The following is a 23,131-nucleotide window of genomic DNA, read 5'->3' on the forward strand; positions in this document are numbered from 1 at the left end:
CCCATCGCTGCAAGAGAGCGGATTCCCCCGCTTTTCACGCCGGAGAAGGATGTTGCCAAGCTGCGTGCCGAACTGGCAAAACACAAACTGCTGCCTCGCTTCAAGCTTTGCAGCATCGGCACCAAAATCATGTGCTCCAGCCTGGAGGAGTACAATCAAACAGGATGTTTCCTAAAGGAAAACAACGTTGACTTCTTCACGCACGATCTGCCATCGAGCAAGCCACTGAAGCTGGTATTGCGGGGATTACCGTCGTTCGAGGCGGCTGTGGTTAAATCCGAGCTGGAGCGGCTTGGGCTCAAACCTGAGGCGGTGTTCCCAATAAACCGGCGTTCCAACCACAACACCAGCTTCCGTGACCAGTTGTTCCTGGTGCACTTCACGAAGGGATCCACCAGTCTAGCGGTTCTGAGATCCAAAATCCGGGACCTGTTTCAGGTCATCATCAGTTGGGAACATTACAAATCCCAACATCGTGATGTTACGCAGTGTATGAACTGCCTCTCCTACGGCCATGGCACCAAAAACTGCCATATGAAGACTATCTGCGGCAAGTGTGCTGGAACTCACTCGACTGCGTCCTGTGAGCAAGATGATGACATCGAGCCAACGTGTGTCAACTGCGGTGGTAACCACCAAGCCTCCAATCGCGGATGTCCCAAGCGAGTGGAGTTCATCAATATCCGTCGGAAGGCTACGATCAATAATCAGCCCGGTCGCCTCCGTAATCATCGTTCGCCTCCTGCACGCACGGAAGTCCAGTACCCAGCTCTCCAGCCCCGTCGACATGTTCCGAACTTAGAACCACTTCCGCTCAACAACCAACAAGTCAAGCATGTGAGTATTCCTAACAATCGAACAGTCCAACATCGTCTCGCTGCTGCTGCTGCCCAGCCAATGCCAGGTCCCTCCACCGTCCCTGGTTTATCATACGCTGGTGTTGTCTCAGGTGAGCCTGTCGACGATTCTCCGTTCTCCTCGGAGGAACTTGTGACGCTCGTGGCCGAGGTCATCATCATCTTGCGCACCTGCAAGACTCGATCTGAACAGCTTCATGCTGCCCTGTCCCTTGTCACTAAGTATGGACCGTGTAGCCATCAAGATCGTAAATTGGAACGCTTGCTCCTTGAAGAGCAAAAACATCGAGTTTGTTGAGTTTCTCAATGAACGAAACATCGACATTGCCATCATAACTGAAACCCACCTGAAGCCTGAAACAAACGTCTACCTTCCCGATTTCCGGCTCGTGAGGCTAGATCGAACCAACTCTGGAGGAGGAGGAGTGGCTATTGCAATAAGGAGAAACATCTGCTGTCGACTGATGCCCAGCTTTCAGCTGAAGATCGTCGAAGCCGTAGGGGTGGAAGTTTCTACTCCTATCGGCCCCATCACCATCGTCGCGGCTTACTGCCCCAAACAAGTCAACATCAGGGACGGATCGGCAGCAGATCTGCGACGAGATATTATCAAGCTAACACGACGACGGGAAAACTTTATCATCGCTGGTGACCTGAACGCCAAACATCAAGCTTGGGGCAACAATCGGCGCAATCAAAACGGCACCATCCTGAACAACGACCTGCAGGAAGCGCAGTACAACATCTTGAGTCCGGAAACTCCCACCCGGTTGAGTCGGTCCGGTGTTCACGCTACCATCGATATCTTCATCAGCAACATAGGCAACAACATCGCTCAACCTATCACCTATCAGGAACTCAGCTCGGACCACTACCCGGTGGTGACTGAGGTGGGATCCTCCGTAAATCGATTTGAAGCTTTCCGGCGCATCTATCATCGTGTTGACTGGGGTCAGTTCCAACATTGCGTCGACACCGCTGTAGACTACGATGTCCAACCGGAATCGTCCGAAGATGTTGACCGGTGTCTGCGCTCCATCGATCAAGCAATTTCCCGGGCCAGGGAGCTACATGTGCCAGTATCCAGACAGGTGAGTAATACTCTGAACCTTGACAGGCCTACTAAAGACCTCATTAGACTCCGCAACACGATTCGTAGGCAGTACCAGCGTACTGGGCTGCCTAACCTGAAGACCAATTGCAACCGTTTGAACAAAATCATCCAAGCCAGGATGGTGGATCTCAGAAATATCGATTTTGCAAACAAGATTCGCTCTCTCCCAGATTGTGCTAAGCCATTCTGGAAAATGACAAAGATTTTGAAAAATAAGCCGAGGCCCATTCCTCCCCTTTCCTCTCCTAACCAAAATTCGGACCCATCTTTACTAATAACCCCATTTGAAAAGGCCAATGCTCTTGGACAACACTTTGTAAATTCACATAACCTTGGCCACGCCATGGTGAGTCCCCACGAGCCTGCAGTATCACAGGCAATGGCTAGTGTCGCTGCCACCCCCGTAGTTGTCCCTGACGAAAGTAGAATATCGGCTGATGAGGTGATAGCAGCGATTAAATCAACAAAGAACATGAAGGCCGCTGGTGTCGATGGAGTGGTCAACCTCGAGCTGAAAAACTTGAGTGTTGACTTCTTCAAGCACCTTGCAGTGGTCTTCAACAAGTGTTTAATGCTTGGCTACTTCCCTGCATGCTGGAAGTTAGCCAAAGTTATTCCAATTCACAAACCTGGCAAAGACCCTACCAGTGCCAAAAGCTATCGCCCCATCAGCCTCTTGTCCTCCATCTCGAAGCTATTCGAAAAATTGATACTCAGCCGTCTGCTGGTGTTTTCAAATGATAATAACATCTTTCTCAAAGAGCAATTCGGGTTTAGGAAAGGCCACTCTACCATCCACCAACTCGCACGGGTTACTAACATTTTTTTTTTTTTTTTTTTTTATATCTTTATTAAGGAGACTTTCAGCCCTGGGCTGGTTCGTCTCCGGACACCCCAGAAGGGGGTATCCCAAAGGGAGAGAAGGTACAGAGTTTTTATTTTGCGGAGTTGAATGATGGTTGCGGTTCCAGAGGGGAACTTATTTTGCCTTACTGTCCTATGTTGCTGTCATCTTTTGTGTTTTCTGTTTTGTTTTGAGGACCCCAGCAGAGCCCCACCGGTAGCAGCTGCCAGGATAGACCTGGCACCCGCTACCGGCAGGGAATGCCGGGCCTACTGTCATAATGTATATGGGTTAAACCCTCTTGTAGATTCCGGCCTCCTTCGCGAAACATATCAGTTGTGCCTCTGCTACCGGGTCGTTCTGAAGGGCGTCTCGGATGTTGCCCGGGATCCCGTAAAGTTCTCGTGGTCCGTGGAAACAAGGGCAGTTTATAAGAATGTGCTCGACCGTCATTATTGTTCTGCAGGTGTCGCATCTTTGGCGGAAGTTTCTGCCACTGTTGCTCCCCATGTTGTGGGTGATGCGGGTGTGGCCGCTTCTTAACCGGGACAGGAATCTCTGGTCGTTAAACCTTGGGACATCCGTCCAGGGAAGGGTTACCCCTTTGGTCTTCCGGATGAAGAGGTCTCTCCTGGCGAACCATTCGCGGTCCCATGCCGTCCTGAGGGTTAACTTGATCCAATTTTTCAGGTCCTGTCTGGGGACCGAATTGTTGGCGAGTCGGCCATTTCGTCCAATGGCAGCGAGGTGGTCTGCTTCTGTGTTTCCGGCAATTCCGCAGTGTCCCGGTATCCACATGAAAGTGGTGCCAGGGGGGGTGTGGTTTTGTATGGCCTGAATCCAGGGGTGGCGGGCAGTGGCGGATTCCAGTGCCGCGAGGGCGCTAGCAGAGTCGGTTAGTACACAAAGCGGGGAGGAGGATGGTAGGGAAGCTGCGTAATGGAGGGCTGCAGTCTCGGCCGAGAAAACCGAGCATTGATCGGGGAGTCTCCAGAAGTGTGAGGTCTGTCCATCAGTTACTCCAAAGCCGACCCTGCCTCCTGCCTTGGAGCCGTCGGTGAAACGGAGTTCATAGTTGTGGTACCGTGTTTGTAATAATTCGGTGAGGCAGGATCTCATTGCCGTAGAGTTGTCTCCTGCTCGGAACTGCTTGGCCATGGATTTGTCTACTCGGATGGGGGAAGAATCCCACTCTCTGGCTCCGTTCCAGTGGAGCTGGGCCACCGGGGGGAGCTCCTGGTGAGCGATTTCCTGGAGGATTCGTTTCCCTTCTGTGAGGAGATAGAATTCTCCGTCTCCGCTTAATTTTTCGTCGAGGCCCACGGCTCTGGTACAGATTGTTTCCGCAATGTAATATCGGAAAGGGAGCACTCCGATTTCAATACAGGCGGTATCGGCTGGTGTTGAGGGCAGAAGTCCAGCCGCAATTCGTGTTGCCTGGTTATATATCGGTGCTAGTCGGGTGACGACCGAATCGCTGGACGCACAGAGGAGCTCAATTCCGTAGGTCAGTCGGCTATGAACAATGGCTCTGGCGGTATTGAGTACGATGGCCCTGTTGCTCGTTTTACGCTGCCCGGAGAGGGAGCGGAGGATGTTCAATCGTGTTCGACAATTAGTCCTGACATCATTAAGGTGGGTGCCGAACCGAAAGTTCCGGTCAATCGTGACCCCGAGGATGGATATGGTCTTCTTTCTAGGGATAGTGTGGCTGTTAATTTTAATTGGTGTCGGAAGTGGTCGGTGGCCAAGGCGGCAGACGTGGGAGATTGAGCTCTTTTCAGCAGATATCTCAAAGCCGGTCCTAGCGACCCATCGGCCAACGGCGGAGACTGCAGCTTGGAGCTTTATCCTCATGGCCTTCAGGGTCTTCCCTATGATTAGTAGCAAAATGTCATCCGCATAGACGAGAATGTAAATCTCCTTGGGGAGCCCCATAAAGATTCCGTTCATTGCCACCAGGAAGATGGTCACTGCAATTACGGAACCCTGGGGAACCCCGGTTTCTTCCCGTCTGGTGCTGGAGCGGTGGTTCCCGACGGTCACCTGGAAGGTTCTGTCCTGCAGGAAATTCTTTAAAAAGTAGAGGATATTTCCTCCGAGGCCCCATCTGGCTAGCTGCTGTAGTACTTGGGGTGTCCAGGCTCTGTTGTAAGCTTTGGCCAGATCCAGGGAGGCCACCTCGACGTGCTGGTCCTTACGGAGTGCCTCATGTACTATCTGGCCAAGACTGTTAAAGTATGTACCAGTTCCGTGCCCCGGACGGAAAGCATGCTGTCGGTGGTCTAGTAGGTTGTTCCCCTCAAGGAATCTTGCTAATCTCCGGTTGACTAGACGCTCCATTATTTTGCTGCAACAGCTAGTCAAGGAGATCGGCCGGAAATCCTTCGGTAATAGTGCTGGACCGAGGTTTTTCGGGATGGGAACGATAAGGCTATGCTTCCAGGAGTCAGGCAGCCGACGACCCGTCCATGCCTGGTTGAGAAGCTCGAGAAGGGTTCCTTTGTGCGTGGGTGGGAGGTTCCGCAGCATCGGGTATCCAACCTCATCCGGTCCGGAGGAGTTGCCTTTGGCGTTTCTGAGGGCAAAGTTTAATTCATCCATGGTGAAGGGCCTGTTAATTGTGAGTGTATCTTCGTCATCGGGTATGGTCACGTTCTCGATGCTGGAGGTGGAGACGCCGTTACGGTTCCTGAAATCATCGTTGTAGGCCTCAATGCAGGACAGCGACTCAAAGTAGTCGCCGAGGAGGTTTGCAATTGTCTCTGGGTCTCGGGAGAGTCCATCCGGGCCCCGGAGGGCAAAACCTCGGGCACGTCGGTTTCCTCGGATAGCGTTGATCCTCTGCCAGATTTCGGTGCATGACTGATTTGGGTTAATTTCGTCCAGGAAGCTTTTCCAACTCGCTTCCTTTGCTTCACGGATGGTTTGACGGCATTGGTTTCTGGCAGCTCGGTAGGCTTCAATGGCTCCCTCCTTTTCGGAATGTCCGTGCGGTAGGCGTTTGGCCGTGCGAAGGGCCTTGCGCCTGGCTTTAATTGCCGCTTTTGTCTCAGGCGACCACCAATGCAAGGGTCTAGGCCCGGGATTTGACCGGGATTTGGGGATGGCCAGATTCGCTGCTCTAATAATATTTGATGTGAATTCCTCCAGGCTATGCGGGGGGTTCTCTTGGCAAATGTTTCTGATTGATTCGTCGTAGCGCTCCCAGTCGGCGCGACCGTATAGCCATCTCGGGCGACGGGAGGTTTCCGGAGGGCTATCGTTCACCGTGATGAAGATGGGAAAGTGATCGCTGCCTCCTGGGTCGTCAGCCACTCTCCATGACATTCGGTGGGCGATATCCCCACTCACAGCCGAAATATCTACAGCCGATTCTATTGGGGGTCGAATGAAGGTGTTTGATCCGTCGTTGAGAATGGTGAGGTCAAATTGTTCGGCTGTGTTCGCAACTATGGATCCTCGGGTGTTGTTCTTAGGGCTTCCCCATGTCGAATGATGTCCGTTTACGTCGCCTAAGACAAGGATCGGTTCCGGGATTGAACTGAGGATGTTGGTCAGTTTGTTTGCTAAGCCGTTGATTTTCCCGTTGGGAAGGTAAACGCAGACGATCGAGATCGGGAACGGTGCCTCTAATCTTACCCCAACTGCAGGCAGGTCGGTGTCGATTGGTATTGCGGTGAAAGGGATCTCTCTGGCAACACCTAAACCGACGGATTGGTATACGTTGGGGTTAATCTTGATGATCCAGGAGTATTTGTTCGAGAAGGATCGGTTCAAGCGGGTTGGATCAGCACGGTGGATCTCTTGGAGGGCCAAAACCAGTGGTTCATGTTGTCTAATCACCATTTCTAGGTCCCCAATGTTATTATATATTCCGTTGATGTTCCACTGGACAGCAAGGGTGGAACGTTTGGCGTTGCTTGGTCTGGGGCCATCGGCTGATGCGGCATCGTTGGTATCGTTCGCTGACGAGGAAATACTAGTGTTGGTGTTGTGGTATGGTAAAGACTCCGGTAGAGCTTCATCGGAGGAAGCAGTACGTGGAGACCCCGCAACCGGCGGAGATACCAGAGTCGTGGGAAGATGCGACGATGTCGACGAAGGTTCAGCAGTAGGGGTTGAGGGGTCCCCCAAGCTTTTCCTCCATCGATCGTACTTGCTCTCGTTCGTTCTAGCGTCCAAGGGGATAGCACCTCTGGCACGTAGTCTGGCCGATCGGCGGGGATTCGGTCGGTTGTTAGGGGAAGGACAGTTGCCTTGGTCCGTGTTCATGGAGAGTCCTAAATTCCTGGTTCGATCTTCGTCCCCAAGAGGGCGCCAAGGGTGTTCCAGTCGTTCCGGTCCTCCCAAGACTTCCGGTCTACTGGTGCCTTGACTACCGCTCTGGATGGGTACATCTTGGTCCGGGCGAGGAAGTATGAGGTTATCACTCGTCTCGCTGCATTCTTCGTCCGGACGAGGGAGTGTGGCACAGTCACGCGTCTCGTCGTGTCCTTTGGCTTCATCCAGGCAAGGGAAGATGAGGTTATCATGCGACTTGCCAAATGTTTCACCTTCTTCCGCTGGAGGGTGTCGAGGGGTATCCGTCCGTTCCGGTTCTCCCGAGACTTCCGGTCGGTCAGTGCTTTGACTGCTGCTCCTTTCGGATAAGCGTCCTAGGTATTGGTGTCTTCCAGAATCCCCAAGGGGGGGTGTGAGGTCAGGCGGGGGTGTTTGGCCTATTCCTTCATTGTTGGTTGTGTGTACAGTGTATTGTAGGTGTGTAGAGCCGGACAGGATTCCACCGGTAGCAGGCATCGTAAAGTGGTTCACTACTGGCAGAAATGACCGGCCTATCGAAAGAGTGTCGGTTGTGTTTTGGTGTTCTTCCGGAGTGTCGGGTGGGTTGCGGGGGTCGTGGGTAGATAATTTATTTCCTTTTTCATATTCGTCAGTGAATGGTTCTTGTGTGGCCATTGTTCGTAGTGTGGTGGTTTGGGGTTTAAATATTAAGAGTTAGTAGTCCATCTTATCGACGTCGGGGTTTGTTACCTCGTCAGACGAAAAGGCAAAATTGGGTTCTGTAGCATCCATGGATTCTGGATTGCTCATCTCGTGGTCGTCGTCGTCCGATATGGGTATCGGCAGCGAGGACAAATTGCCTTTAGGTCTTCTGGGCTTAACTCCATTGCTAGAGGATGGACTAAGTGTCCTCTTTCCAGCGCTTGAGTTAGGGATTTTCTTACTTGTGTCTTCCTTGTTCGTATGGGTGTTCATAATTTGCTTGCTGATCGGTTGGTGTGTGGTGTGTTTGTTGGCCTTGGTTTTCGGGTGGCTGTCTTCCATTTCGGATTCGCTGGTATTCGAGTTCTGTGTGTTGGTGCTGTTTCGGGATTCGGAGGATTTGGACTTCTTTTTCTTTTTCCTTTTCTCAGCCGACGTTTTGTTCGGGGCTTTGGTCTCTGCCTTCTCGGTCGTGGGGTTGCTCAGGGCTTTGATCTCAGCATCTTTGTCTTTCAGCTGCTTACGGAGATCGTGAATGTGCCGGACAAGATCCTCCTGTGGCGGTGTCTTGGTGGCTTTGGCTAGAGGGGGGCGATCGGGTGGGGTTACCAAGAGGAATTGCTCGAGACGTTGGATGCGGGCGTCCTTCTCGGCAAGTATCCTGTCCTTGTCCTCGATAATTTTCATTAGGGCGTCGATCTTCTTGTCGCGTTTCTCCACTTCAACCAGAACGGCATCTAATTTGGCGGCAAGTTCATTAATGCGTGTTTCGTTGCTGGCATTTACCACGGCCGACAGCGACTTGGAGCCATGCTGCTGTTCGTAGGCCTGGCGTGCAGCGGGATACGAGATCCCCTGGTCAACGCGGATACGTTGGATTGCCTCCTCCTTCCGGTAAATAGGGCATTGACGGCTAGATACAGAGTGTTCATTCACTTTGCAGTTGCTGCAAAAAGGCTGGGCGGTGCATGGTTGTTCGGGGGTGATGAGATGGTCCTGACTACAGTGGCCGCAGGTAGACACATCCTTTTGGCATCGAGCCTTTGTGTGGCCAAAAGTGAAACACCTGTAGCACAGCATCGGGCTGGGGTAATACGGGCGAGGCTTACATCTGATCCAACCAAAGTCAATGTTTTTCGGGATTACCGTTCCGTCGATGGTGAGGATGACCGTCGGTGTAGGAACCCTGTCCTGGCCGGGTCCTCCGTTCCGCGTGATCCTCCGAAGCTCCTTCACGCCTTGGTCGCGTAGATTTTCCAACAGTTTATCGTCCGTGTAGTTTGTCGATTCCTGGCAGGAGACAACACACTTGCTAACGTTAAGTATTGGGTGTTTACTCACCTTGATGGCAAAACCGCCTAACAACTCCTTCATCGCTAGTAACTTGTTGACTAGTGCTGGGGTCCTCAGTTTGAGAACGTAGGAGATTCCACGGCCTTCTGGGTAAGCAGAATCCACTTTCGCTTTCAAGTACGTCTCCACGGATCTTCTTAGCAGGAAGGGGTCCTTGGGCAAGTCGCCATTGATCGCTTCCAGTCGTAATACTGTTGTCTGACAGAAGTTCCCATTGGGGTCACCCCATGCTGGGAATGTGCGTGTACTCGAGCTTGATTCGCCGCCCCCCATATCGTTGGGGTCGGGTGATAGGGGGGGAAACCCCCTGGTATCCATACCGGTAGGTTACCCTATCCGGTAGGGTGTTGATGGACACACGCAAGGGAATTAATTAATTAATTGAAAGTAGCAAAAACCAGCACTTCCGCGAAACTAATAAATTGATTGGTTATGCTCTCCGTCAAGCAAAAACAACCACCAATTCAAATGGCGGTGTTGGAATGTTTCACAGTATGAAATATGCACTCAAAACTCAACTTGTATGCAAGATTTTAGTGCAAGTTGAAGGCAAGCATGAATCACCCCTCGCTTCGTTTGTTTAGTGATATGCCTGTCAAAACAAAGCACGTTGAAAAACGTAATGAAGAAACACTCGCGACTACAAGGTGTATGCGAAACGAGAAAACCCGCGGATGCGGATAGCTAGGGTTGGCGGTTTGGTCGTGTGAGGAAGGCCCTCTTCCTCTGACCAGTACTCCGGTAGGAATTCGCACGCCAAACTATGGTACACTCCGAAAAATCGCAGTAAAATGATGCACTCCAAAGAGACGTCCGATCTCGGTGAGCTTCGGCTGTCCACTGTGGGGTTACTAACATCATCAAGCGGAACAAGTCCGTTTCCAATACATCTGCCATGGCATTGTTGGACGTCGAGAAGGCGTTCGACAATGTCTGGCATGATGGTCTAGTGTACAAGCTGCATCGATACAACTTTCCGAACTACCTCGTGAAGATCATCAAAAACTGCTTGTCGGGCAGATCATTCCAGGTCTACTTGAACAATGTCTCCTCTGATACGTTCAACGTTGATGCAGGGGTCCCTCAAGGTAGCCTGCTTGGGCCTATCCTATTCAACATTTTCACGTCAGACGTTCCTCCCCTGCCGGGTGGTGGTATCCTGTCAATGTTCGCAGATGACACCTCCATCATCTATAAGGGTCGAGTGATCCGTGCTCTGGCGAGTAAACTACAATCAGGCCTGGATGTTTTGTCCGACTATTTTAAGAGCTGGAAGATTTGTATCAATGCAGCTAAAACACAAACCATTCTGTTTCCACATTCGTATTCACCTCGGCTTGTTCCGCCTGCTAACGTCAAGATCCATCTTGATAGCACTCCCATTGAATGGTCGAGTGAAGTAGTCTACCTTGGTCTCACCCTCGATAGCAAATTGCTATTCCGATCCCATGTGGACAAGACATCCATCAAGTGTAACATCTTGATCAGGTCGCTCTACCCTCTGATAAACAGGAAGTCCACCCTGTCCCTCAAAAACAAGCTTGCTGTCCACAAGCAAATCATTCTGCCGGCTATTGAGTATGGTATGCCAATCTGGGAGAGTTGTGCAAAGTGCCACCACTTAAAGCTTCAGAGGATCCAAAACAAGATCCTCAGAATGATCCTTAACAGTCCACCGCGAACTCGTAATTCTGAGATTCACCACCTGGCCGGTCTTCAAACACTCGAGGAGCGAAAGACTTCCACGCTGGAAAGGTTCAGAGTCGCCTGTCTGCGATCAAACCACCAGATCATTCGTGATTTGGCAACCTAGTTTAAGTAGTGCTCAAGTAGGTAGGTTATCAAATTTTTAAATTCAAACCAAAACAATCCCACAAAGGGTATCCTGTAAATTAGCGCTAAACGCAATCATCACATTAGAATAACCAATTAACTAGAACAAAGATGAAGAGCCAAAGGCTAACCAATTGAAATGTTAAATCAAATGTTGAAACATAAAACCCAGAAAATAAACGTAAATTTTACTACTACTACTACTCGTTGACGGATGATTTTCTGCTTGAACGTCAAGCAGTTTAGTTCGGTTTAAGCTCGCTCTCGTGAGTTGTTCGGAAAGTATTTTTCGAGTTAGTGTTCGCGCTCTTTCTTTCGTGGTTTGTCGTGCGTGTGTGTGTACCCCGAAATGGGGAAGCATCGCTCGCGAAGCCCGGTGAAGGACCAGGAACCCGGTGAAGGAAGCTCCGGTGTGCCCACATCGAACAGGTTTGCTGTTCTTCCCATCGATGGGCATACCCAGGAAAGGAAAGGGCAGCAAGAAGAGGAAGAAGATTCGGAGCCAGTCCGATTGCACGATTTCTCACGATGATGCTACTGCGACAAACGGTAGTGATGTCGGAGATTTCGGTGACGTTGCCGACACAAGCACGGCAAAAGTAAAGCTACCTCCGTTGGTAGTAACAAATTCCCATCTTAACGATCACATCGCAGATCTGGCGTCGCTGGGCGTTAAAGCCGAGTTCAAGTTGGGCAGAGTCGGCACCAAGGTTATGCTCCGTACGAAAGTGGAGTATGACTTGGTCGTTGCCCACCTGAGGACTTCCAAGGTGGAATTTTTCACCCACGACATTCCCGGCGAGAAACCATTCAAGGTCGTCATCAGGGGTCTACCGAACTTTGACTCGAAGTTGATCGAAGCGGAAATCAAGAACCGCTACAAGCTGACCCCAACTGCCGTCTTCCGGATGACAAGGAGGGACGAGAACGTGAAGAAGTATCCGGATTGCCTTTTCCTGGTGCATTTCCAGAAGGGAACGGTGACGCTCAATGCGTTGAAGGCCATCCGCTCCATCAATTCCATCATTGTCCGATGGGAGCCATACCGTGGCGGCCGTCACGACGTCACCCAGTGTCAGCGTTGCCTGAATTTCGGGCACGGCACGCGAAACTGCTTCGTCAAGCCGCGCTGTGGCAAATGCGCCCAAAACCATGTCTCCTCCGAGTGTGTTGTGAACGAGTCGGAAACGGCCAAATGCGCCAATTGTGATGGCGCTCATCAAGGGTCCGACAAACAGTGCCTCAAACGCGAAGATTTCAAGCGGATCCGAAAGCAGGCGTCTACAAGAAATCAACCAGGACGAAAGAAGGAAAATACGCCGGCATTCAGAGTGGAGGACTTCCCACCTCTTCCTGCTACGCAACACGGTCAAGCAAATCCGCAGACCCATCTTAAATCCGGTGACAGCTTTTGGTTGCCTGATCACCACATTATCTGGCTTGATCGTATCGACTCCAGGGGGGGTGGTGTTGTGATCATTATCAAGAAAGGAATCAAGTTCTGCACGCTGCCGCATATCCGCACTTCTATCATCGAGGCCCTTAGTGTGGAGGTGGAATCAACAACCGGAAACGTTCGGTTCATCGCCGTATACTGCCCTCGTCAGTGTGCTACCAGTGATGGATTAGGCATCCAATTTAAAAATGTCCTGACCACCATCACTCGCACAAGCTCACGATTCGTCATTGGGGGTGATTTAAATGCCCGCCACGAAGCATGGCGGAACTATCAGCGGAATCAGAATGGACGTCTGCTCTTCGACCACTCGCAGCTTGGGCTGTATACAGTCCAATTTCCGCATGAACCGACATTCATCTCTCCGGCGGGAAACCCTTCCACGTTGGACTTTTTTCTATCGAACTTTGGACTATCCAAACCGATGGCGATCAACGATCTCAGCTCCGACCACCGACGGTGGTGGCTGAAGTCGGCACCCACGTGACACCTGCTCAAAGCCTGCGCAAAGACTACCATCATGTCAACTGGGTGCAGTTTGGGCATGTGGTTGACAGAAACATCGATGAAAATCCGCCGCTTGACACCGTAGAGGACATTGACCGGGCACTGAAAGGACTCCACCAGGCCATATCCGTGGCTGACGAGACGTGTGTTCGACAAGTTCCTGTGTGGGGTAAGTTTGTTACCATTGATTCCCACACCCAATTACTGATTCGCTTGAGAAATGTGCGTAGACGCCAGTTTCAGAGGACTGGAGATCTGAGCAAAAAACGTGAAATGGCCGATCTGAACAGACAGATTGCTTGCAGAATGGATTCACTCCGAAATGAAAGTTTCGGGCGTGTTGTCCAGAATCTGGATGACCGCTCCCGTCCTTTCTGGAAGGTAACCAAGGTGCTGAAAACTCATCCCAAACCCGTTCCACATCTCAGAGTCGGAAATGATGACAATCGGCTCATAACCCCACAAGAGAAAGCAAATGCGATTGGCAATCATATTGCTGCATCGCATTTGCTTGGCTCAACTATCCAAAGTCCGCTCGAAAATCAGGTGACGCAATGCGTCCAAAATGTAGATTACTCCCCTTGTGCCGTGCCTCCGGAGGATAGAAGTACGGTAGAACAGATTTGCTCAGCGCTGAAATATTCAAAGAATATGAAGGCCCCCGGTTTTGACGGCGTACTTAACCTAATCATAAAAAGGCTTAGCATGAAAGTCTATGCAGTAGTTCAACAGATGCTTGGAGCTGCACTACTTTCCAAGCATCTGGAAGATAGCAAAAATAATACCGATCCGCAAACCCGGTAAAGATCCAGCATTGCCATCAAGCTACAGACCGATCAGCCTCCTCTCAGCGCTGAGCAAATTGTTCGAGAAACTCATTCTCAATAGATTGCTCAAGTTTGTGGAGGAAAACAATATTCTCCTACCGGAACAGTTTGGGTTCAGGAAGGGGCACTCCACCACTCATCAACTAGTACGGGTGATGAACAACATTCGAAGTAACAAGGCTGTATCCAAGTCCACAGCCATGGCCTTGCTAGACGTCGAAAAGGCGTTGGACAATGTCTGGCATGACGGACTTATATTCAAACTTCGTAACTTCAATTTACCGTTGCATTTGATCAAAATTACCCTTCAGCAAAGGTCGTTCAAGGTATCGTTGAATGGTTGTCTCTCTGACAAATTTTCCATCCCGGCAGGCATTCCTCAAGGCAGTTTGTTGGGCCCCTTGCTCTACAGCTTGTATAATTCTGACATTCCTCCCCTCGGAGACGGTTGCGTGTTCTTCCTGTTCGCAGATGATACCGCGATATCAGTCAAGGGCAGAATGCCTCGCGAAATTACAAACAAACTACAACGATGCCTTGACACCTTTGCTGACTATGCAAAAGCTTGGAAAATCAAAATCAATGCCTCCAAAACCCAAACTATCATGTTCCTGCATAGGCAATCACCCAAACTGATACCGGCACCTTCTTGCACAGTAGTCATGGATGGCACAAGGGTTGAGTGGTCTGCTGAAGTTACGTACCTTGGAATGGTATTCGATGAGAAGCTCCTGTTCCGCTCTCATATGTATAGAAAAGACGTTAGTTAAGTGTTCAAGCTTAGTTAGGTGTTTGTATCCGCTGATTTCTCGCAGATCCCGCCTCTCTAGGGTTAACAAACTGGCTGTCTACAATCAAATCATAGCACCTGCAATTTTCTACGCAGCACCGGTGTGGGAATCAAGTGCTCAAACTCACAGGAACAAAGTCCAGGTGGCACAAAACAGAGTGCTTAGGATGATCCTCGATCGTCCTTTCGACACTAGAATAACAAATTTACACGAAGAGGCAGACATTCCAAAAATAGATTCTAGAATTAACGAAATTAAGACTAAATTTGCCCAAAAATGCAATGTATCAGAACCTGCTTTGATAAGCAATTTGTATATAGTAGGTTAGTTGTACATAGTAGTTGTAGTTGTAAAAAGTAGTTATAAGTAGTTTTCCCTTTTCCAATTTAAAACAAACCAATCCCACCAAGGTGGTCATTCTTAAAAACAGGCCCGATAGGACTAGGAACTATAAATAATAATTAAAAATTTCAAAATGAACTAAAGTTGAAAAGACGCATCTGTGTCACTTGTTAATTCATACATGTAAAACCACACAAATACCAGAAATAAAGATCATTTAAAGTCAAAAAAGTCGTTGACGGATTCTTACGACGGACTGTGGAGAGAGCGGACGACCAGCAAAGGACCACCAGCAGAAGGGATAGTGGCACTAGCGGACCAACAGAGGGAGCAGCAGATTCGGGGAACCGTGACTGAACTCGGTAAAACCATCCTCTTTTTTTGCGATGATGCTACTGGCGCCCGACCCGAAACACACCGCTCGCAAAACCATGAAGTTTTTCCACGGATGCCGTATGAAATTGCTCGATTGGCCACCGCAATCCCCAGAACCTAATCGAGACTTTGTGGTCAAAGGCAAGGTTACAAACAAACATAAGCTGTTTGAAGCCCACGAGCATGCCTGGCAGAATATTGGTTGAAAGTATGCCACGGCGTTTGCAAGCAGTCATCAAGCTTAAAGGGGGACATCCGAAATACTAAATTCTATGTTCATGGTTTTGAAGAATCGAAAACATGTTTGAGTCTTTTTTTTCTGCCACTGATAATCTAAAAATAAATGACGATTTTATTGATAGGTATAAGAATATTAATAATATCAGTATTTTTATTTCATAAGTCGAAAGAAGACTCAGAGTACTGTATTTTCTTCAAATACACAAAATTTATACAACTGCTTATTACGAAGTTATAGCATTCATGTGCACTTTATTTCTGCCAGTATACTAGCACCACGTAGTGGTAAAATTCTGAACTACTGTCCACCAGTGAAAAGATCTTGTCCTCTTGAACAACTTTGCCGAAGAGAGTAACTTTCTATCTGGTCAGGATCTCGAGATATTTTATATGCGGCAATTTCACGTGTATACTAGCGCCGCGTAGTGAGAAAATTCTGAACTATTGAGCATCAAACAATAGGCTTTCACCTCTTGAGCAACTTTGTTGAAACAGTAGTTTTCTATATGGTTAGGATCTCGAGATATATCACGTGCGAGAATTTCACATGTATACTAGCGCTACGTAGCGAGAAAATTCCCACGTAGTATGGGGGAAGTAAAGCCGTTGATCCGGTACATGAGTTGATGGGTCGATAGGTAGGGTCCAGGTGTGGGAGCTGCCTTCCTGGCACCAGTTGCAAAGACGTGGCCAGGACGGATCTGAACTGTTGGAAGAAGACACATCCCTTATCTAAGAGGTAGTGATTAATCCCAAATCGCTTGCTTGCAGTAACGGATAAAGGTGAGCCTTCTTCTTAACATCAGTTTAGAACTCGTACCACCTACGATTGTGTGCAACTTGAATTGTGCTATGCTATGCTATGCTTTTTCCAATATTTTTAGAAAAATTAAACACACTCACACTCAGTTGGAATAATCTGTACACTATATTGGTTATTCAAGTTAAAGTGCCAAAATAATAATAATTTTCTTCAAATCATCTTCACTCCAATCCAAATACAACTAGTTTCAAGATAATCTTTGATTGTTTCAACCAGTGCAGTGAGATGTTTTCAACACACGTGTCTGATTGGGATGTTTACTATACACTATCCTTATGTCCACTTGCCAACTCGTTTCTATGGCATTGTGCAAGCGGAGTGGCAAAATTCACCAAACAATTGACCACATGAAGGCACGCTTTGCTGCAGCCGTCTAATCCAACCGGGTATGTCACGGTCTATCGTCTTCATGGTTTCCAAATATTGGATCATGCCTGGCGTCTCGAAGATAACAGAGGAAACAAACAAATAAAAGTCCAATCAACAATCTGTGAGCAGATGGGCGCGAAAATATCGTTTTCCGTATGGAAAATCTCTCCCAGAGATTCGCCATTCCACTGCTTGATGAATGGTCTGCCTCGTGGCAAATCCAATGAACGGGAGAGTCAATAAAGTTTATAACATAAGAACTCTTTATTTTCAGCCTTAGACATTTGACTGCAAGAATTTGCACAAACAAAACTACAAACAAATTACAAACACAACAATGACAACAAATCTTCAAACAATGTTTCCTTCCAAAACATTTACACAAGAACACATCTTAAAATAGCCTCAGTTGCGCCAAGCTCCCAGTCGCAAAAGGCGATAGTTTTCACAGGGAACTGGCACGTTATCGTTACTGGGTTGCAGGAACGCCTGAGGAGCCTGGTAGAAATCGAACCGGTTATCCACATTTGCACAGATTATACTGGCCAGCGAAGTTCGCCGGATTTGCTTCAACTGCTGCAGCGTAAAGGCACCCGGATTTACCTCCGGAGAGTTGGTGAAGTAGTACCTGTCTCCAAACTTGTACCGCGAGTACGCCTTCGCTAGCAGATGACTGAATGTCGGTCCCACAACGGCACCATTCGCCGGAGGTTCCAACACACCGCCAGGCCACAGATCGATGTCGTCGGGAGATTCGTAAACCTGCGCTAGCCGTGCTCCCACCTTGCCCAGTTGTCGGAAATCGGTTATCCGGGGAAGTCCTGCCCATTCGCGATAATCGTTGTACGGCCGCAAGGCAAAGTCACGACTTCGTTGCATATTTATCGCGGCCAAATCCGAACCGAAAGGTTTACGCTCCTTGAACAGGAACCGGGTAAGGCCAAAGGTGACAGCGTTATCCATCGACTCCATGGGCTGTTGGTTGAAAGAGAACATCATTTCGTCGAAACTGTCCGGTTCCAGCGTCTTGGTCGGATCGTTGAAGATGTCCTTGATGAAGACGTCCTCCGGAGGTGCCTTTTTGTGGAGGAGTCTGGAAAGGAAAATTATGTATTGATTTGATGAAATAAGTAACGGTTCAAGAGGTTCCATACCGGAAGAACCCTTCAACGGTGGAGTGGCCGTAACGTTGGGCCGCCACTGCAACCTCAGCAAGCGTCATCGGTCGAAGATTCGGATTGTAGAAGTTGGTGAACCCTTTAATAGGATCCTCCAGTCCGAACTGTTGCACCTTCCGATGACCCAGGAGAATCGGGAGGTACTCATTGTACACCACGTTCTGAAGCTCAGCAATCACTATCCTCCTCGACTCTTGGTAAATCGTTTCGTCGTCCCAGTGGGTATTGAGTCGACTCAGCTCCTCTGCCACTCGATTGTGTTCCCTCATGAACAGCGTATGAACCATGGTCAAAGCGAGCAGCTGATTGGTTCGAATATCGCCCGCATCGTAGCAAACTCGTGCCCACGGGACGCAATCCCGGGGATCTCTAGCGAACGGAAGCAGTTCGATTCCGGTTGGGAACGAGTCCCGCAGCTTGCCTTGTCGGAACGAGCGAAGAGCAAATGCCACATCATCAGTCGATCCGTACACCACCGATGCATCGATGAAGTGAGTAACGAGATCGGCTTGTTTTGCGTAGCCCATTTTGCATTTGGGGCCGCGAGCTAGTCGGATCCGGACCACGTTTAAACAGCGAACGCCAAACTTGGAGTAGAACGGATCATCGGGGCTGACGGAGATGGGGAAACAGGCAAAATGCCGTTGTGCTCCGGTCAATTCCCGGGAGCCATCCGGGGTGCAGCATTCGATCGGTTGACCATTCTTGAGCGTGATGCTTCGGCTGAGGGTAAAATCATGGGATATGAATTGGCCAAGCTGCATGAATAGAATGTTCAGGGTGGGGTCCGGTCGGAAAAGGTCCGGAAATAGCGCTACAGAAATGGTTCGAGCACTCTCCAGCAGGTTGCCGGTTACCGAGTGGATTCTGAAAAGGGAATGGTTTGATATGTTTCATATTCTGTATCTATGGTGAATTGGTGAAAGGCCTTGAAGAATAACCGCTGCAAACAATGAACTTTTGAGCCTATTGTTTACTTACCTTGGCGCCCATACTCCATCTTCGTACGCCGGCGACAGAACCCTGTCGAAAGGATAGCCAGCTTGTCCCCAGCTGGTCCGGTCTGGCCGTGGATTGTTGCACGTGCCGTTGATGGTCCGGTAGCGTGCATTCGGATTGCATGGTACCGGTGGCAGACAACGCTTCTGCACTGCCCTGGGAAGCCTCACAAACCGATCACCTTGCCGCTCCTCCAAGGTCATATTCGTCATCTCAGCAAATTTTTGACTGGCAAAAATATGCCCATAAACGTCGGATTGCTCCTCGGGGTCCTGGGCATGCGCATGATCTCTTACGGCAGCAGGTCGCAACATACGGTGAAACAACGATTCCTGTTGATCCTTGGCAGTCATTGCGGCTCGATGTTTGTCCTCATGGCGTAGCTTTTCGTTGTACTCCTGTTGGCCCTCGTTAATGGCGTTCAAGTACAAGTACTCACCGGGATGCTCCAGGGAACGTTTGTGAAGGTGGCTACTGTTGCTACTGCTGGTTTCATTTTGCTCGCTTGTGGGACAGCAAACTCCATCCACGTGGGTTGCAGTCGAACATGGCTTCAAGTTGGCTTTCGCTTCAAAGCCAAAAGAGCATTCCATGGCGGCCGTACAGGCTTCATTGTACTCGCAAACTGCTGTGATCAAGGCCCAATTATAATCAACCACGTGATTCAATTCATGACGGCTCACTACTTACCGTTTTCATCGACGGGCTGTGGAACGACCGAGTAGTTTAGATTGGGACTAGTTGCTACTCCGGTAGAATGCAGTCTTGCCTGGATTTGCATTGGTCCGGCCGAAACGCACAACACTGCCAGAAAATGGCTCACTAGCAAAACTTTTTCCCTCATGCTGTACCGCATTTTTACAGATTAAAATTTAACAGGACCAGCGTTGGCCTGACCTTCACTGACCACAGGTCCAATATCATCTGCAGTAGCAGCGAGTGTGAACAAGGTTAACCTATTTGGGATAGTTAGAACAATAGATAACTGGGAGAACAATGACCTATGGGAATAGATAATGCCCGAAAATTGCCACTTACCGTCCCCCCCCCCCCCCGCTGTGATCCGCATTCTCCACTATCTTGTTTGAAGCAATAAATAATTGTTCTTCCAGTGTCTGCAACTTTGCATCTTTCTTGCACCAACACATACACACCATCCAAAGCAAACAATTGCAATTGTTCTCGAACTTGTGGTCAGATCAGCTCAGCAAGCTCTGTTCTATACAAAAATTAATGTTTTAAAAGTGGAAGAACTATGTTGGCAAAAGTTTTGCTGGTGAGCCTTTTCCCGGTAGTGTTGTGCGTTGGGTCCGGACCACAGTTATCTACCGGTGAAGCATCGAGTGCCAATCTAACGCATGCGGTCATACGGCAGCACGATCCAAACGGTATGTACCTAGCACAGACGATGGGAAATTAATTTTACCCAGAAATGATGCTTGAATAAAAATGGGCTTTCTGGTTCAGCAGGGTGCGAGCAAAATGAAGCCTGTACGGTTGCCGTGGAATGTGCGTCAGATGCTGAAGCGAAAGCAAACATGATGCCATGTTCCAGTGCGAGCGGCGTGGTTGGAGTTTGCTGTCCCACCAGCCCTAACCACCGCCACAAACGGTCCCTGAAGCCTGGCGGTGAGTATTTTTTTCTAAGTGCAATCCACGATGGTCGACGACAGTACGACGAACAATTGCGCCATATGCACAAACACCGCGCAACGATGACTGCCAAGCAGAAACCGGAATCCATGTTCCATCGGCTTCTGCAACCAACGGGACTAGGACACGGACACTTTAAGGACCTGACACAACAAGCCGATATATATGGACATGTCTATGCCAGCCGAAAATACGCCGATATGACCCATATGAGCTTGGAAGAACGGCAAGGTGATTTATTTATCAGGGGTCCTAGGAACGTGGAACCGATGGTGGTGTGGTGCGACCCATATGCTCGCTACCGTACCATCGATGGGTCGTGCAACAACCCACTGCCGGATCGGGCCGGCTGGGGTTCAGCTGGCTACCCGTTCGAGAGGCTTCTGCCACCGGCGTACGAAGATGGAGTATGGGCGCCAAGGTAAGCGACATATTGTGCTCGGTGAACAATGGGTAATGGCTTCGTTCTTCATTTTATTGAATTGTAGAATTCATTCGGTGACCGGCAACCTGCTGGCCAGCACCAGAACCATCTCCGCCGTGCTGTTTCCGGACGTCGACCATCCGGATCCCCATCTGAACATCCTATTCATGCAACTTGGTCAGTTTGTAACCCACGACATAACCCTCAGCCAAAGCATCCCGCTGGACAATGGTGAAGACGTCGAATGCTGCACTCCGGATGGCTCCCGAGCTCTGTACGGAGAAGAGCTACACTTTGCCTGTATGCCCATCGAAATCAGCCCGTACGATCCGTTCTACTCCCGGTTCGGCGTTAGTTGCATGAACTTTGTCCGTATCAAGCTGGCATGCGGATCAGAATGTACACTGGGCTACGGCACTCAAGGCAACTCGGTGACTCACTTCATAGATGCATCTCCGGTTTATGGTTCGTCGGACTTTGTGGCAGCTTCTGTCCGATCGTTTCACCAGGGTCAACTACGTGCGTCGTATCCAACAGGAATCGAATTGCCTCCGTTCGCTAGCAATCCACGAGACTGCGTACCATGGGCTCGAGTGTGCTTCGAAACCGGCGATATACGAGTGAATCAGTTACTTGCGTTGACTCAGGTTCAAACACTGTTTCTGAGGGAACACAACCGACTCGCAAAGGGGTTGAGCCACGTCAATCCTCACTGGGACGATGAGAAACTGTATCAAGAGGCGAGGAAGATTGTGATTGGCGAATACCAGAACCTGGTATTCAACGAGTACCTCCCTCTTCTACTAGGTAGGAAGAAGGCGCAACAACTGATGGATCCTCCGCATGGTCATACGTACTTCTACAATGCAAATCTCCCACCAATGACGCTGACGGAGTCCGCGGTGGCAGCCTTCCGTTTTGGTCACTCCACTATCGACGGATTCTTCCGGTATGAAACAACCGAAGCCGTATCCTTCCATCAAATTCAACTGCTTTTTTTTAAACTTCTCTAATTACAGTCTTCTGTACCGGGATGCACCACCGGAGATCGTTCCCATTGCGGACGTCTTCACCGATCCGTCCAAGATTTTGGAACCGAACAGCTTCGACCGTATGATGCACTCTTTTGGGGAACAGCCGCAGCAGCAGGTGGACAACTACAAAACCTACGGCGTCACCCGATTTCTGTTACCTGAGGGAAAACCGTATGGGTCAGATTTGGCCGCGATAAACATGCAACGGGGCCGAGACTTTGCCATGCGTCCGTACAACGATTACCGAGAATTGGCGGGACTCCCTCGGGTGACGGATTTCCGACAAATGGGCGAAATGGCTGAGCTGCTGGCGCAGGTTTACGAGTCTCCCGATGACATCGATCTTTGGCCAGGTGGTCTGTTGGAACCGCCAGGGAATGGTGCCATAGTGGGCCCAACGTTCAGTTATTTGATAGCAGAAATGTTCTCTCGGCTTAAATTCGGGGACAGGTACTACTTCACCAATGGTCCGGAGGTAAATCCGGGTGCTTTTACGCTGCAGCAGTTGAGTGAAATTCGACGGACCTCGCTGGCCAGTTTAATCTGTGCCAATGTGGACAACTGGTACGATTTTTACCAGACTCCAAAAGCATTCCTTCGTTCAAGTTGGGATAACGAACCGATTCCCTGTGCGAGCCATTACTCGTTGGACTTGGACGCTTGGCGCGATTGAACTTTTGGATGCGTCCTAAATTTGTGTTTCAGTGTTCAATGGAAGCATTGATTTAGAAAATGTTTGTTTGACTTTTTAGGGCTTATTTTATGAAAATATAACTTTTATTGACCAGCTTGTACAGCATATAATACATTGTTTTTCATTCCCGGATTTCCCAGTATGAAATAATACAAAATCCTCTATTTGGCAGCTGGTGGGCCTGCCAAACCTTTAAATCGATTTATCTCCGTTAATATGGCTCTAATCGCAAAAAGAGGGGTGTTCAGATGCTCGAAATTTCAATACCCGGATTTCCCAGTATAAAATAATACAAAATCCTCTATTAGGCAGCTGGAGGGCCTGCCAAACCTTTAAATCAATTTATCTCCGTTAATATGGCTCTAATCGCAAAAAGAGGGGTGTTCAGATGCTCGAAATTTCAATACCCGAATTTCCCAGTATAAAATATTA

The 23,131-nt window shown here is 49.3% G+C and overlaps 2 protein-coding genes across 4 annotated transcripts; one reads left to right on the plus strand and one right to left on the minus strand.

The window, feature by feature from the left end:
- Nucleotides 1-16,985: 16,985 nt before the first annotated feature.
- LOC135701407 (chorion peroxidase-like) lies at nt 16,986-19,829 on the minus strand. 2 transcript variants are annotated; one of them, XM_065222192.1, is made up of 4 exons: nt 19,585-19,829; nt 18,877-19,519; nt 17,872-18,762; nt 16,986-17,810 (listed from the first exon to the last, which is right to left on the minus strand). In XM_065222192.1, exons 1-4 carry the CDS (start codon nt 19,748-19,750, stop codon nt 17,123-17,125), a joined length of 2,388 nt encoding a protein of 795 aa, XP_065078264.1. In that variant the 5' UTR covers nt 19,751-19,829; the 3' UTR covers nt 16,986-17,122. The 2 variants fall into 2 exon arrangements, with proteins under 2 accessions (XP_065078264.1, XP_065078262.1); XM_065222190.1 differs by having other exon boundaries at nt 18,877-19,522.
- A 278-nt stretch (nt 19,830-20,107) lies between these two features.
- On the plus strand, nt 20,108-22,798 carry LOC135701408 (chorion peroxidase-like). Of its 2 annotated transcripts, none has more exons than XM_065222193.1 (4): nt 20,108-20,282; nt 20,362-20,968; nt 21,036-21,920; nt 21,991-22,798. In XM_065222193.1, exons 1-4 carry the CDS (start codon nt 20,150-20,152, stop codon nt 22,676-22,678), a joined length of 2,313 nt encoding a protein of 770 aa, XP_065078265.1. In that variant the 5' UTR covers nt 20,108-20,149; the 3' UTR covers nt 22,679-22,798. The 2 variants fall into 2 exon arrangements, with proteins under 2 accessions (XP_065078265.1, XP_065078266.1); XM_065222194.1 differs by having other exon boundaries at nt 20,365-20,968.
- The last annotated feature ends 333 nt before the right edge of the window (nt 22,799-23,131 follow it).

Source organism: Ochlerotatus camptorhynchus, unplaced genomic scaffold (genome assembly GCF_037179485.1).
Source record: "Ochlerotatus camptorhynchus isolate MF236.1 unplaced genomic scaffold, CSIRO-AGI_Acam_v1.1 ptg000159l, whole genome shotgun sequence".
NCBI lineage: Eukaryota > Metazoa > Arthropoda > Insecta > Diptera > Culicidae > Ochlerotatus > Ochlerotatus camptorhynchus.